Source organism: Scyliorhinus canicula, chromosome 2 (assembly GCF_902713615.1).
Source record: "Scyliorhinus canicula chromosome 2, sScyCan1.1, whole genome shotgun sequence".
NCBI classification, from domain to species: domain Eukaryota; kingdom Metazoa; phylum Chordata; class Chondrichthyes; order Carcharhiniformes; family Scyliorhinidae; genus Scyliorhinus; species Scyliorhinus canicula.
The window spans coordinates 45751165-45768183 of record NC_052147.1 but is presented as its reverse complement, the minus strand read 5'-3'; the positions used below and the strand labels follow the sequence as shown (position 1 = coordinate 45768183).

At 40.9% G+C, this 17019-nt stretch overlaps 1 protein-coding gene across 3 annotated transcripts in view; it reads right to left on the bottom strand.

Moving 5' to 3' along the window:
* tecpr2 (tectonin beta-propeller repeat containing 2) overlaps positions 1-17019 on the bottom strand; it is a 107336-nt gene that overhangs the window by 61424 nt on the left and 28893 nt on the right. For all 3 annotated transcript variants that reach the window (XM_038777249.1, XM_038777242.1, XM_038777233.1), the window contains exons 9-12: positions 13106-14124; positions 12622-12805; positions 12107-12280; positions 8580-8760 (exon numbers count right to left, since the gene is read on the bottom strand). In XM_038777249.1, the coding sequence (XP_038633177.1) occupies positions 8580-8760; positions 12107-12280; positions 12622-12805; positions 13106-14124 (1558 nt within the window). The remainder of the gene's footprint in view (positions 1-8579; positions 8761-12106; positions 12281-12621; positions 12806-13105; positions 14125-17019) is intronic.

The following is a 17019-nucleotide window of genomic DNA, read 5'->3' as shown; positions in this document are numbered from 1 at the left end:
TCATAACTGGGCAGCACGGTAGCACAGTGGCTAGCACGGTTGCTTCTCAGCACCAGGGTCAGGTTCGATTCCCGTCTTGGGTCACTGTCTGTGTGGAGTCTGCATGTTCTCCCCGTGTCTGCGTGGGTATCCTCCGGGTGCTCCAGTTTCCTCCCAAAAGTCCCAAAAGACGTGCTGTTGGGTGAATTGGACATTCTGAATTCTCCCTCAGTGTACCCGAACAGGCGGCGGAATGAAAATGAAATGAAAATCGCTTATTGTCACGAGTAGGCTTCAATGAAGTTACTGTGAAAAGCCCCTAGTCGCCACATTCCGGCACCTGTCCGGGGAGGCTGGTACGGGACATGGGGATTTTCACAGTAACTTCACTGCAATGTTAATGCAAGCCTACTTGTGACAATAATAAAGATTATTATTATTACTATGAACACAATATTAAACTTTTAACTTCAGACCCAAAAAGAACAGTTTGCTATTACTCCTAAACACAACTATATTATTTCTCAACAAGAAACAAAACATGTACTCTTAATTCAGCTTAACATTAGCAGGGCATAGAGTAATACTTGCTTTATAAACAGATTTGGCTCTGGTTGAATCCCATCAGCCGATAGCTGAATGTCTTCAAATAGCTGCTTCAGCTAGTTCTTTCAATCTCTTCCTCATCTTCACACAAGACTGCTCTGCTTTAAAATATTATTCTTTCTTTTTAAAATAAAATCTATCCTGCTTGGAAAGAACTGTGGACTCGGAGTCAGGCAGATCAGAACTCAGCTCTTCTCTCTCAAAGCTTCTTCAAAACTCACTGTCTCTCTGCTCTTCTAAGCTCCACCCAGCAATGACCACATCTCCCCAGGTTAAAAAAGCAAACTATCTATGCAGGCTGCAAAGCACATCAACTCCCCAGGGACCACCCCAGTCAATTCCCTGTACATTAGCCCAGATTGGAAACATATTCCTTCATCAATTTCAACTTCTGGCTGCTAAAACACCAAGGCCCTTCAAACAGAATTAGTTTTTTAATAAAAGATGACAACTGCAGTTGAACAGACACTAACCCTATGCTTTTAACCCTCAAATTGACTACATTTGTAATCCAATTTTCCTAAAATCTTTCACTTGTCACGCCTCCCCCTTAAAAAAAAGAAACAGCAGTATAAATAGATGGCTTCTTTTCTAAAATCCTTGTAACGTCAAACCTTTCTTAAGATTGGATTGGATTGGATTTGTTTATTGTCACGTGTACCGAGGTACAGTGAAAAGTATTTTTCTGCAAGCAGCTCAACAGATCATTCAGTACATGGGAAGAAAAGGGAATTAAACAGAATTCAAGAAAATACATGAGAATACATAATAGGGCAACACAAGATACACAATGTAACTACATAAGCATTGGCATCGGTTGAAACATACAGGGTGCAGTGTTAATGAAGTCAGTCCATAAGAGGGTCATTTAGGAGTCTGGTGACAGTGGGGAAGAAGCTGTTTTTGAGTCTGTTCGTCCGTGTTCTCAGACTTCTGAATCTCCTGCCCGATGGAAGAAGTTGGAAAAGTGAGTAAGCCGGGTGGGAGGGATCCTTGATTATGCTGTCCGCTTTCCCCCGGCAGCGGGAGGTGTAGATGGAATCAATGGATAGGAGGCAGGTTCGTGTGATGGACCGGGCGGTATTCACGACTCTCTGAAGTTCCTTGCAGTCCTGGGCCGAGCAGTTGCCATACCAGGCTGTGATGCAGCCCGATAGGATGCTCTCTATAGTGCATCTGTAAAAGTTGGTAAGGGTTAATGTGGACATGCCGAATTTCCTTAGTTTCCTGAGGAAGTATAGGCGCTGTTGTGCTTTCTTGGCGATAGCGTCGACGTGAGTGGACCAGGATAGATTTTTGGTGATGTGCACCCCAAGGAATTTGAAACTGCTCACCATCTCCACCTCGGCTCCGTTGATGCTGACAGGGGTGTGTACAGTACTTTGCTTCCTGAAGTTGATGACTTACATTCTATACGATTTATCATTTTACATTTTTTAATAGGTAAATATCATATAAATATAGTCCAGTTTAGTCTTCTCACATGTCACGTTTGTGATAATAATTAGATTTCCAAAGACCTGGACAGCCTCCATTGCATCCATATTGTTACATAACACAAGTTTAATCAACAATGCAGTTGCCTGGCTCTACCAGCAGAAATCGTCACTTGATAGTAAGACAAATGTTGATCGTGCTGCAGCATTCATCATCATTGGTTCACATTTATCAACTGTTTTGTATTCTGCTTCCTTTGCTTTCTGTTGAAGAGAGCCAAAAATAATTGGTAACAGCTGGTGCATTTGGACAGTGCAGGACAACACTTGTATTCTGAAAGTTTTATTGAATATTCTGGCTACATTTGTACCAGCTCTTCAGCCTCCGGATTTAGTATTCCACCGCTGAAGATTCACTCTGTCAAACAGTCCTTTATCTGTCCCTCCTGACCAGATACGGGTATCATCACCTCCTATGTCACTACCATGATGGAAGTTTGGCTGCTCTTGGAGCTTCACAGTTCCGGCATTATTTTTTCCAATGGAACTGTTGCCTTGTGATTAATTCCCTCTCTTGTGGAAGTTGCTGTTGCTCCTCTTCTAGCTCATGCTGGCGACTGCTGGTATGGTTCCTGGTATGCTGGTTCCTGTGCAATTTGATGCTGGATCTCAATTACTCCCGAATTGTGCCTTTTCAAGCTAGCTTTCTCTTCTGTGTAACCATCACTGATACCTTCTGCTTGATGAGGCTCCAATGCCGGCTGCTCCCTAGCCTACAGCTCTTCATTAACTCAGTCAAGGAGTTTTCTATTTGGCTTGTACGTAAATCTGCCATCTCAGTTTGTACATGTGCTAACTTTAGTGGATTGAGCCTATATGAATGTTGTTTAATGGAAAAGCATTCCCTACATCTACATCATGCATAATTACTTTTGTACTTCCCAATTTATTCCTACATACACTCTATGTGACTGTAATAAGATGTCAGAGGTAGATTCTTTGCACAGACAGTGGTGGGTGCATGGAATGCACTGCCAGCGGAGGTGGTGGAGTCAGAGCCGTAAGGGACTTTTAAGCGACTCTTGGACAGGCACATGGACAGCAGTAAATCAAAGAGGTGTAGGTTAGGTTGATCTTAGATTAGGATAAATGGTCGGCACAACATCGTGGCCGAAGGGCCTGTCCTGTACTGCTGTATGTTCTAATTACTCTTTTAGGTCATTTTGATTTTCCTCCGGAAGGTAACTCAATTTATCCCAATTTGTTAATATTCCTCATTCCTCAAATTAAATTGAATAATGTCAAATTCAGAACAATCATTTATTTCTTTCCCCAAGTTACAATGACTAAAACTCCCCATCTCTATCAAAATACCTTTTGAGTATGTTAACATGACACTCCTTCTGCCTGGCGTTCTTGTCAAATAATTTACTTCACTCAATTTCCTTTCAATTTGATAAGGCCCACTAAATCTTCCTTTTAATGGTTCACCTAACATTGGGAACAATACTAATACTTTCTCCCCACTAACAAAACTATGAATTTTTGATTTCTTATCTGCCTCTTTTCTCATTTTCTATTGTGACAATTTTAAATGTTTCCTCTAGGGTTAGGGTTAGGGTTGTTCCTTTTCTGGAACAATATGTAATGGAACCGACGAGAGAGCAAGCTATCCTAGATCTGGTCCTGTGTAATGAGGCAGGAATAATTAATGACCTCATCGTTAGGGATCCTCTTGGGAGGAGTGATCACAGCGTGGTTGAATTTAGTATACAGGTGGAGAATGTGATGATAGAATCCAATACCAGGGTCCTATGCTTGAACAAAGGGGACTACGATAGAATGAGGAAGGACCTCGCTAAAGTAGACTGGAAACAAATATTTTATGGTAGGACAGTTGAGGAGCAGTGGAGTACTTTCAAATAAATCTTTCATAGTGCTCAACAAAAGTATATTCCAGTGAGAAGGAAGAATTGTAAGAAAAGAGGTAATCTACCATGGGTGTCTAAGGAGATACATGAGGCTGTCAAATTGAAAGAGAAGGCTTACAAAGTGGCCAAGATCATCGGGAAACTAGAAGATTGGGAAAACTTTAAAGGTCAGCAGAAAGCCACGAAAGGAGCCATAAAGAAAAGTAAGATAGAACACGAAAAAAAACTGGCACAGAATATAAGGACAGATAGCAAAAGTTTTTATAATTATATAAAACTAAAAAGAGTGGCTAAAGTAAACATTGGTCCGTTAGAGGATGAGAGTGGTCATTTAGTTATGGGATATGATGAAATGGCGGAGGCATTGAACAAATATTTTGTATCGGTCTTCACAGTGGAGGACACTAATAACATGCCAGCATTTGACCGAGAGAAGAAGGTAGGTGAGGACCTGGAAACCATTACTATCACGAAAGAGCAAGTGTTGGGCAAGCTAATGGAGCTCAGGATAGATAAGTTTCCTGGCCCTGATGGAATGCATCCCAGGGTACTGAGAGAGATGGCTGGAGTAATAGCAGATGCACTGGCAGTAATTTTCCAAAATTCGCTGAACACTGGGGCAGTCCCAGAGGATTGGAAAACAGCAAATGTGACGCCACTGTTTAAAAAGGGAAGTAGACAAAAGATGGGGAAATATAGACCGGTTAGCTTAACCTCTGTCGTGGGGAAGATGCTTGAGTCTATTATCAAGAAAGAGATAGGAGGGCACCTCGATAGAAATTGTCCCATTGAACGGACACAGCATGGATTCATGAAGGGCAGGTCATGCTTGACGAATCTCTTGGAATTCTATGAAGACATTTCGAGCAAGGTAGACAAAGGGGACCCAGTGGATGTGGTGTACCTAGATTTCCAAAAGGCCTTTGACAAGGTACCGCACAAGAGGCTGCTGCATAAGATAAGGATGCATGGTGTTAAGGGTAGAGTACTAGCATGGATAGAGGATTGGTTGTCTAACAGGAAACAAAGAGTGGGAATAAATGAGTGCTATTCTGGCTGGCAATCAGTGACGAGTGGTGTGCCTCAGGGATCGGTGTTGGGACCACAATTATTTACAATTTATATAGACGATTTGGAGTTGGGAACTACGTGTAAGGTATCCAAGTTTGCAGATGACACGAAGGTGTGTGGCAGAGCAAAGTGTACCGAGGACTGTAAAACCTTACAGAGGAACATTGACACATTGAGTGAGTGGGCAAAGGTCTGGCAGATGGAGTATAATGTCAATAAGTGTGAAGTCATGCATTTTGGTAGGAGTAACAATAGAACGGATTATTACTTAAATGGTAAAAAGCTGCAGCATGCTGCTATGCAGAGGGACATGGGTGTACTTGTGCATGAGTCACAGAAAGTTGGTCTCCAGGTGCAACAAGTAATTAGGAAGGCAAATAGAATTTTGTCCTTCATTGCAAAGGGGATTGAGTTTAAAAGTAGAGAGGTAATGCTGCAGTTGTACAAGGTGCTGGTGAGGCCACACCTGGAGTACTGTGTGCAATTTTGGTCTCCACACTTGAGAAAGGATGTGCTGGCACTAGATGGGGTGCAGAGGAGGTTCACTAGGCTGATTCCGGAGTTGAGTGGGTTATCGTATGAGGAGAGGCTAAGTAGATTGGGATTATATTCACTGGAATTCAGAAGGTTGAGGGGGGATCTAATAGAAACATATACAATTTTGAAGGGAATGGATAAGATAGAAGTAGAAAGGATGTTTCCACTGGTAGGTGAAAGTAGGACAAGAGGGCACTGCCTCAGGATTAGGGGGAGCAGATTTAGGACTGAATCAGGGAGGAGCTTCTTCACTCAGAGGGTGGTTAAAGTATGGAATTCCCTACCGAAAGGAGTAGTAGATGCTACTTCATTGAATATATTTTAAGATAGGGTAGATGTTTTTTTGAAAAATAAAGGAATTACGGGATATGGCGAGAATGCGGGTAAATGGTTCTGAGACCACAAAAAGATCAGCCATGATCTTATAGAATGGCGGAGCAGGCTTGAAGGGCCGGACGGTCTACTTCTGCTCCTAATTCTTATGTTCTCACCAGCCCTAGTTAATCTCTCCCTTAGTTTGACACAACGTAATCTCCGACCACTGACTCACCAATTTCTCTTGGATCAATTTAAGTGGTCCTCTCACCTCATGACCAAAAATAAATTTGAATGGACTAAAGTTAGGTGCATCCCAAATTGCAAATAGTACAAATGGAATTACTTTTTCCTAATCCTCTGGACAATTTTGACTATAGGCCCTCAAGACGGTCTTTCGAGTTTGATGCCACCTTTCTAATGCCCCCTGTGATTCCGGATGGTACGCGGTGTTGAATCGCTTTATTCCTAAGCTAGCCATGACTTCCTTGAATAATTTTGACATCAAACTGGATCCCTGATCTGATTGAATTTCATTTTGTAGTCCATATCTAGTAACAAATGTGGTCAACTCCTCGACAACTCTCTTAGGTGTAATGTTTCTTATTGGAATTGCCTCTGGAAATCTAGTAGACGCGTCAATGATGGTCAAAAAGATACTGATTCCTACCTAAGGTTTCAGGCAGGGGTCCCACTTAAGCAATTAGGACCCAAGTAAAAGGTTCCTCATACTGGAATGGGTATTAAAGGTGTGGGTTTGATTATTGCCCGAGGTTTTCCTATTGCCTGACATGTACGAAAAAGTTCAACTACATCCTTATGCAGTCCAGGCCAATAAAAATATTTTTGCTCGAGTTTTCCTTGCTCCTAATTGACCCCAACCAAAAGCTCATGTGCTACCCACAAAACCTCCTTTCTATAACCCACCGGTAATCCACTTGATGAACTTCTGGCATTTTCCATCTGCTTGAAAATTTAAAGATTTCCATTTTCTCATTAATACATTACTTATAATGTAATGACACCCTTGTATACACTCAGATTCCATTTCCATATATCCTTTCTGATACAACTGCTCTTTCTGTTGTATGCGCTTCATCCACCACCTGCTCTTGTTCTTTACTAACCATCTGATCAAACATAGTTTCTGACAACTGAACCTCAGCCTCCCCATCGGTACTCCAAGTTCTCTTCCTGCTGTCTCAACGTGTGGTTTTGTGATCTGGGTTACTACACAATCAGGAAACACTCCTGGATATACTTCTTGCAACATCTTAGTTGTTTGACTTTCCAACCAAAGAAGGCGATCAACTATCTTACCTGACATAGTGGCACATTAATGCTCTCACCAGCAATTCCACATTTTATCATCTTCTCTGGTAATACTCCTTCCAAAGTACACATCTCCTTATTAAGATGATTGAATTGCTCCTGTGTGTACACGTACGACACACACACGGCACACACACACAAAACTCCATTGGCTTATCCTGTTTCACCGAGTCTGTCTTCCAGTACTTTTCTTAAGCCATCAACAATGCAACTTCACATGTCCAACTTCATCACAATGAAAACACTTACATTCTCTTATCTCTCGACCACTATCATAGGTTTCTCTTAGTCTGAGGTACACTCTCCTTATCACCAACTAAACCCCTGGACAGGTTCTGTAAGAAGCAGCACTTCAGGTGAAATATCAATAAAAATACAGACCAGATGCTATGAGATTGCTCTTTCCTCCTGCTCTTTCCACAATATATGTTTCCACATGGATACATGCAAATACATCACTATGAGATTCTCCTTTGCATTGACCACCTGTGAATTTCTCAGTTCCCCAGTTTCCATCCTTCACAGATTGAAATTGATGTCGAAAACCAAACTTTGCTTTTTGAACCAATTCAAAACAATCATCCATTTCTGCGACCTGAACAGTTTTAACTCTTTGCTCTTCCACACGAGTTCTCACTTCTGCGGAGCAATCCATGACATTTTCATTCAGTGTCATTGAGAATTCATTACAAATCAGTGGGCAGAATTTTATGGTCCCCTGTGGAGGGGGGCCATAATATCTTGATAGGCGTCTTTCCTGCCTAACCCAACCTGGTCATGGGATGGCGATGCAAGGCCTTGGGCAGCCCACCTGGCCTCATATCAATTAAGGCCCTTAAGTGGCCAATTAATTGCCATTTCCAAACCAGCCGCATTTCTTCAATCAGAGACGGGTGGGAAGCCTGGCTTGTAAGCCTGCTTAAGCCTCAGGTGGAAAATCTGTCCTCCAGGTCTGCCCCCTACCAATGTGTTCCCTCCCTGTGTTTAACTGTGCATGCGTGGATGTTAGAGTTGCTGCTGGTTTTACATAATGACAGATTTTCTGCATTGCAGATACTGAGTCATTAAGTTTAGGTAGGTCAGCTAAAAGAAAGCTCATTAGCTCAAAATGCTGATTAGTGTTGTAAAACATTTCTGACGTTCCAAATGATTACTCACTGAAGTTTAAACAGTCATGGTTGATCAAATGACAACTTCCTTCATATACTATGGCATGATTTCAAATAATTCCTTGTATGTGGAACAGAATCGTTGTTTAAAAATCAGAATCATGAAGATAAATCAAAATGTATTTAAAGTAAAAGTTTTTTAGAAAACAGTCAAAAGAAAATGATCTGAACAGCATTCCGTAACAGCAAAAAAATCTCCCTACCATACAACATCAGACATCCAATGTTCTCCCTCTGGGCAAAAGCTGCTTATGCCATTTCTGAAGAGAATTGTTCGCTGCTCTGTCAGTGCCCATACCACATTATTCCTGGAAGTAATCTGCACTAATGGATAAGGACATTCCACCTTGACTGCCCTTGCACAAGGTCGATCTGCACTAAGGCCTAAAGATAAGGGATCACAAATAAATTAAATGTAATACGGTAGAAATGGTACATGTTATAAACATTATCTATCATTCCTCTGCATTTTCTACTTCAGATTGCTCTTTTAGCAAAATGTCTGTAAAGCAAACAAATGTAAACTTCAAGTTACAATCGAAGAGTGAGAGAGAGCTGAAGAAAAACATGGAGTACCCGAAGAAGATAATTAAAAACAATAAAAGGAAAAGAGGAACTATATCACAGGGCATTTAATGAAGCTACATCAATACCTCAGCAGAGTTAATTGATGACATTTGTTTTTGAAGTGCACTCTGTGCTAGATAGGCAAACACAAATGGAGCAACTTGAGAAATAATTTTATTGCATAAAATATATTGTATCCAATTGTATCCTTTCCAATCCAGAGTTACAACACAAATCTCTAACTTATTATTTTGGTCAATTTTGTGTTCAATGTAAATGGAGTAGTATTGAATGGGACACTTTCACACCTAACCATCTTCAACTGCTTCAGCCATCCAACAGAAGGTGAAAAATAGAGATGTTCACCAATGATGATAGTAGGTTCACAGCCATTTATTGCCCCACAGATTTCTGAAGCAGTCTATGTTCACATATAGCAAGACCTGAACAATATTTAGGCTTGGGCTTATAAACGACAAGTAGCATTTGCACCACGCAAGTGCTAGGCACTGATAATCTCCAACCATCTCCTTTTGACATTCAATGGCATTACCATCATTGAACCCCCCTCCCCCCACAACTATCAATGCCGTAGTTACCATTGAGCAGAATCTCAGAGTTCCATCAATACAAACACTGTGACTACAAGGCAGGGTAGAGACTGGGAATTCTGCAGCAAGTAACTCATCTTCCAACTCCCCAAAATCTGTTCACCATCGACAAGGCACAAGTCAGGGTTGTGATGGAATACTCTGCACTAGACCGCATGAGTGCAGTTCCACCATCTCCCTTTGACATTCAATGGCATTACCCTATTATTTAAATCCCTATTATCATTCTCAGAGTTATAATTGACCAGAAACTGAATTGGACCCATCAATATAAATACTGTGGCTACAAGGGAAGGTCAGAGGCTAGGAACTCTGCAGTGAGTAGCTCCCCTCCTGACTCACCAAAACATGTCAACCATATATAAGACCACCAGTCAGCTCTGCCCCCTCAAAGCAGAAAGCAGCCTATAGTCACCTGGGACTATGGACACTTTACTGTTGATTTGATTTGATTTATTGTCACACGTACCGAAGTACAGTGAAAAGTATTTTTCTGCAGCCGAGGAAGGTACACAGTACGTACATAGTAGACACGTTAACCTAACCAGGCTGATTTACTACATCTCCTCTCATGTGATTTGTTCTTCCCCACTATTTAGTTCAAAGCCCTCGCTACCACCCTAGCCGTACAACTCCCAAGTATACTGATCCCAGCATGGTTCAGGTGAAGCCCGTCCCAATGGTACTCTCACTTTCCCCAGTGTTGGTGCCACTGTCAGATGAATAAAAAAGCTGTTTGTGCCTATCTACTCTGTCTTATCCCTTAATGTTTTTAAATACTTCTATTAAACAGTTTAAATTTTTAAAGTCTTTTCTACTCTCATACCAGACAGTATGCTATGCCAGAAAACCTTTTTAGTACTTTGGATGTGGATTTGATTTATTGTTACGTGTACAGAAGTACAGTGAAAAGGAGTGTTCTGCATACTGGCTATTGTCTTCCTGTGACGTGGAGCCCAAAACTGCACACACTACTCCAACTCTAGGCATATGAAGATTTTCTATAGATTTACCATTACATGCTGCAATATTCCTACTCAAACCGTGCCTCCCTTGTTGTAGTCCGTGTATTTAACATGCACTGTGCCCAGTTACTCTTTCTTGGAAAATATCATTTTTAACGTATTCTGTCTCTTAGTACCAACTGTTGCCAACATATTTTCTCGTTCTAGTAAAGTGCAAGTTGACACTTACCATGATCAACATGTTCTGTTTAGTCAGTTTTAAATAGTAACGTGATGACACTAGTTGCTTTTATCTTAAATATTTTTAGACAGGCATGTCAAATTACAGCCATCCATGAAGCTCACGGGACTGTATTGGTGTAATACACACTGCCATTCACTAAAACCGAAAAGGGGACATAAAATGTAGACAGTAAAATGAGAAGAGTTGAAAGCCCATTGGCGAAGGAAGGGAAAGTTACAATTGGAGAAGACTGTGTGATAATAAAATTATATATACTTTGCGATTTTCTGTAATTAGCTGAAAATGTGCACAAAATTCAACTGGAGAAAAAGAACAGGAAGAGTTAAAGTGATTATGAAGAAAATTGAAAGGTGTAACTAGAGTGCTGAATTAACTGTTGGCAGGCAGTATTATGAGCACTATAATATGCCTTAACACCATTGTAGCCCAAAGGGGAGAGGAAAATATTTTAGCCAGGCTTCCTAATAAGATTAAGTCCAGTGGTGACTGTATATGGCTGTTGGGTGATTCTTCCAATAGCCTGCTGATTCTCATCTAGGCTCACTTAGGTTTGGTACTGCGCAAGACTTCCACCTGTTAAAAGTATGCTCCAAGAACAAAGTATGACGATGAGGAGGAGGTTGGGAAAATAAACTGTAGGAAACTTAGAAGTTAAAATTATTTCCCAAATTAATAGTTGGTCCTAATTAACTGGAGGATAATTTAAACATTTTTGACTTACAGCAAGTTTTGTTTTCTATCAATTCTTACAACACCTGGCAAGCAATTTCGCTTTTTTCCTACAGTGCCTCTTACCAGTGTAAAGAGGCCCTGACCTAGATGGTTAAGCATCAAGCTTTCCCTACAATCTTAGTCTAGTCTGAAATCACTAAAGGAGATATAATTACGAGACAAGATATTGTGCATACTGGAGTTCCATAGGGTCACGCAGCGCATTCAGCCCATTATGCTTGCATTGCCTTATTTGAAAGAGTTATCCAACTTGTCCCACTGCTCTGCTCTGTGGAATCATGCTGTAACCTGGTCTGGTTATTTATTTAAATGTAAGCCCCATTTCTTTCTACACACATTATCTTTTTAATTTTCCTACCTTACAGCACTGATTCCACTTCAAAATCACGTTAAAAGGATGTCTCAAAAGTCTTTACAGCCAGAGCTTGTGAAAGACACTAGATAAATTCAAGTCTTACTTTAATTGCACAGATTGACAACAGTCAAACAGTTCAGCAACTATGGAAAAATATGGAATTAATCAAAACTACAAACTGTTAATTACACTCACTGATAGAAACACTTACTGCCGCAAACATATTATTGCAATAATAAATGCATCCCTGAAATACCTGTTTGCAGGTAGAGCTCGCCACTGGTTTGGATGATCCATGCAGAGTCATCACTCAAAGCAATATATGCAGCATTTGGTAAAGCCTCATACCAATGTCTCTTCCCCTTCATTGTCACTTTACCACAAGCAAAAGCTTTGCTCGACTTTTGTTCAATCTTCCATAACAATGCACCTGTGTTTTGGAAAGTTAACAATTTCCAAAGTTGATAGAAATTAAAACAGAACAGGTTTTAGAAAGTTCCACTTTAAACAATTTGTTTTGCAAATAAGGCACAGGAGCAGTATATACAGAATCTGTGTTCATTGTTTAATTACCGAGTTAGCCTCTTCACAAGCTGCCACACAGATTTTACCATTTGTGTACATAATTTATATTCCGTTTGAAATTAGAAATCTACAAGCAAGCTACAAAAATCGAAGATTGGAATTTTACTAAATGTTTGAAATTTTAGCTGCATAATTACTGTAGTAAGGCAGAGACTGTCAAAACAAGATCACTGTATCTTTACTGACCTGATGGCGATACTGCCACCTGCTGGACACCATCTTCAAACTTCTGCCACCGCAAACTTGTACCATGATAAGGGCTACAGTATAGCCCACCCTTGTAATCTAGACACCAGACATGCTTCTCGGACACTACCAGGCTGAGGATACTATGCCCGGGGCCACTGTAACCCATCCAGCTCTCAGCAAACTATTAATACAAGATAATGAGAAGTCAATTAACTTGCAATGATTTCCCCCACCCCACTCTTCAAGGACCCATTAGCTAAATCCTCATATCAAAAAATGTGCCAATTTAAACAAGAGTTTTACAGTCTCCATATTGAAGTCAGTAAGGGATTGACAGAATTCTGACAAAATATCTCAAGCTTTTTCACTGCTCATGCAATTCTCTGTTAAATGTTAAACAGATGATAATTGAAAAACAGACTACAGAAGAAGCAAGCTCATAAATCTAAACTTGGACACTAGCTTACAAAACACGCTTTACCTGATCAGATTTTAAAAGCTCCAATTCATCAGCAGCAGAATTATTCAGATCTTGAAACACTGACCCCAGTGAATTTTGAGCATTGCAACCGAGACACAGTTCGGTTATGTTCCCTTCTGATGACGAATGGGTCCCTGCATGAGCATAAATATCTTCATCGTCACTGGATGATGAAAGTTGTTCTTGCACATTCTTTTTTTCAGTGGCACCATTATCAACAGAGCAAACAGCCTCAGAAGTTTGTCGAGTTTCAGTTGAATCTAATAAATGTGGCTCGTTGTATGAATCATACAATTGCGAAAAAGCTTTGGTTACCGGTTTGACCTGCTCTTTATCTGGTGATAGAATTCTCATCAGCAGTGCGTGTCGTTCATCCAGGAAAGACTCTGAGCTTTCACTTAAAGATGCTTGCAAATTTAGCCTGCCAGCCAACCCCCTATTTTCTGGATCTTGAGATCTTAATTCCAAAGGTTCACTTTTGCAAACTGCATCAAATATCGGACCATCAAAATTTTCTTGCCGTCTGATTACTGGTTCAGAACAATTTAATGTGGAAATCTTGCCTCTGCGAGCTCCATTTTCACTGCAGTAACTGTCTAAAATTTCCAATTTGACAGAAGATTCAGGGTTTAAACATTCTGCCAAGCACAGATTAGAGGAACATGTCTTTTCATTCACTGTATTTGTCACCTTCAAAGATTCTGGTGAACAGTCTGAAGGGAGATGATCTTGTAACGACGGCACAGATTCAGGAGGTTTTTTGGTGCCAAGAAGGCTGGAATTTTCTTCCTGTAAAATAACATTCAATTCTGCACTAATCTGGTTCTCTCGTTCAGGAGAATCAGTGGTCAAGTAATCTAGGCTGCTGCTCAACAAGCTCATTTGATCAGATAAGTCACAAGTAGTGGTTACAGAGCCATCAGTAGCGAAGTCACTCAGAAGTGCTGGCTCTGAACTTTGGGAGCTATTGGAACAGTCAATTTCATGTTTGACGAGGCTGCCTTCTGATGCAGAACTTGCTGTACAACAGAGATAACATGCAATTATTGAAAAATACAAGACTTTGGCGGGGGGGGGGAGAAGAAAAACAAGAAATCAGATAATTCCAGAATAGGTAATGTAATATTACAATTAGCTACAATGTATAGCTGTGCTTTGGTATTACCAAATAACTTTAGTTAAAACAAAATCCTTGATGAGCCCCAAAAAATTAATCCTTCAATTCTAACCCTTGCACATCCAGAACAAAGTTGTAAACGTCTAACAACACAGAAGGGCATTCAATCCATCACATCTAGAATAGATTATGTTACTACAATTGCTTCCGGTAGAGAAATCCCAAACCAATGCAAAAACAAATCCCGCAACATCTATCTCTGCTCCTTCCACGAAAGTAAATTTATGCTCTCTAATTACTGACAGATTATTTGTACTAATTTTTCCAGTTTATCCCACCGAAATATCCAATTTTGGAAGCGGATTGTGTGTCAAACTATAATTAATAAATAAAGCCACCTGAAGAAAGTGATTGTTGTTTCACTTCAGGTTTCCAAAGGTTTGTGATTGAAATGTCCTATGGTTTTAAAGTAGATGGCCCAAGTTTACATTATTGAAATTGCTGAAAAAGACATGCTGTCGAAGATTCTCATCTTGCACTAATAGCACAAATTCGCAAGAATATCAATTGTAAAAGGCAACAATTTATACTGTTATGAGAAGATTGCTCATTGGTAGGCAGGTTGGCTGAATGGTCGCGGTGTTGCCATGGAGAACGCACCTGGGAACAGTTAACGGCCAAGATTTTGTTTAAATTTAAACTAGGCAGGTCAACTTCGATTGGTCAAGCCATTATCATGGGGATTGGCCAGCCCCCAAGCTGTAGTTTAGTTGAGAAAGGCACAGTGCATGCACATATTCCTTCTGTCTGTTAAGGACAGGGCCCTGCATGTGAATATATCTGGCTTCTAGCTTGTGTAAATGAGCCACAGTGTGAAACTGACTGATAATCTTAAATTGAGTGCCAGTGTAACTCTTAGCGGTATCAGGATTGTTTAAAAAGTGGCTGTTCAATTGTGGAATGACATTTCATGGGGATTTTGTAAGCACGGACTGGTTGAGTACAGTTGACACCTTGTCTGTTGCGAACAGTCGAAGGAATGTGCTGTTTGATACAATCTGTCAGTTTGTGGGACGTGCAGCCCCTTACCTGGCATCATCCTGGCATTAAAATTCAATTACCACATTACTCATTTGTGTGATGGGCAGAATGCTTTTTTTGTCTTGACTGCAGCATCCTGTTAGTGGAGGATATCACTCGTGCTGCTACTGCATAGTAGCAGTGTGAAACGGTTAGCTTCACCTGCTGTTGAAATCTTTGAGACACCCTACTCTTCCAGAGTAATTAGAGGTAGACTGGGCACTTTTCAGGGTCAAAAGTGGCACCTTAAACCCATTCATGAGTTTGCACGATAAACTGCATGCAATGATCTGATCAGGGTAGCCATTATCCCGCAGGATGTCTTTGATGCTCCTATTTCAGCACAGTTACCAAATGGCTTGGGTCTTATTTACAAGGTTAAGGTAAGGTCAATCTTAGTGCGTGAAACTGTAGGAATCCCAACACGTCTATTAACAGTGAAGGTAGGCTTGCAGTAGACAGTAGTGGAGTACTCCTTGGCAGATTTCTCAACTAACATGTCAAGGAAAGGGAGTTCATTTGACTGCTCCATCTCAAAGGGTGAATTTGAGAGCAGGGTGGAGCCCCTTATGATGTTTAAGGAAGTTCTTTTATGCATATTCTAATATAACAAAGATATAATCTATGTATCGGGAAGCTGCAAGGGATAGGATGTTCAGTGTCATCCATCGAAGACACATTTCTTCTGGAAATCGCCAAAGATGCCCAAGAGGGCTGGGCCTGGAGGGAATCCTATGAATTCTGGTGTCCATGGTGTTAAAACTGAATTCAATTGCACGAGTTACGGAGTTCAAAAGTTCAATACCAATTCAAATAATTATGGTACAAGGGAGGCACAGTTCAATAGCGATTCAAACAAATGTGGCACAAGGGTGGCACAGTGGTTAGCACTGCTGCCTTACAGCTCTAGGGACCTGGGTTCAATTTCGGCTTCGGGTAAGTGGGGGTGTGGGGTTTGCACTTTCTCCTAGTATCTGCATGGGTTTCTTCCCACAGTCCAGAGATATGCAGGTTAGGTGGATTGGCTATGCTAAATTGCCCCTTAGTGTCCAAAAGCTTAGGTGGGGCTACTGTGTTACGGGGATGGGGTGGAGATGTGGGCTTGTACCAGTGGACTTAAGTGGGCTTAAGTTCCCGTACCAGCCTCCCCGAACAGGCGCCGGAATGTGGCGACTAGGGGCTTTTCACAGTAACTTCATTGAAGCTTACTCGTGACAATAAGCGATTTTCATTTCATTCATTTTTCATTTTCAAGTAGCGTGCTCTTTCCAAGGGCCAGTGCAGACTCAATGGGCCAAATGGTGTCCTTCTGCACTGTAAATTCCATGATACTATGATCTAGATTGCAATGCTATAGTAACTTGGTGCAAATGCCCATCGTTTCCTTGGACGGTACACTGGTTCATAGGCCAGCAATGTCGAACGAACACATGGGTGCGGCATTGCTATTGATATGCAACCCCTGTATGGTCTTCATGAAGGTTAATGCATCCTTTACCGTAGGTGGAAAATTTTGTTCATCATGCTGAATGGCTACCGTGATTAAATTGGTATTTCTGCGAATTTGTCCAAAGTGTCCAAGAACAAATGGTTTTAACAGCATGTTTATTTATTCATCAAAAATAAAATTCTGCACTACCAAACCATTATTGCAATTAATAAAAGTGGATCAGGAATGGTGGCACAGTGATTATCATGTCTGCCTCACCGCGCCAGG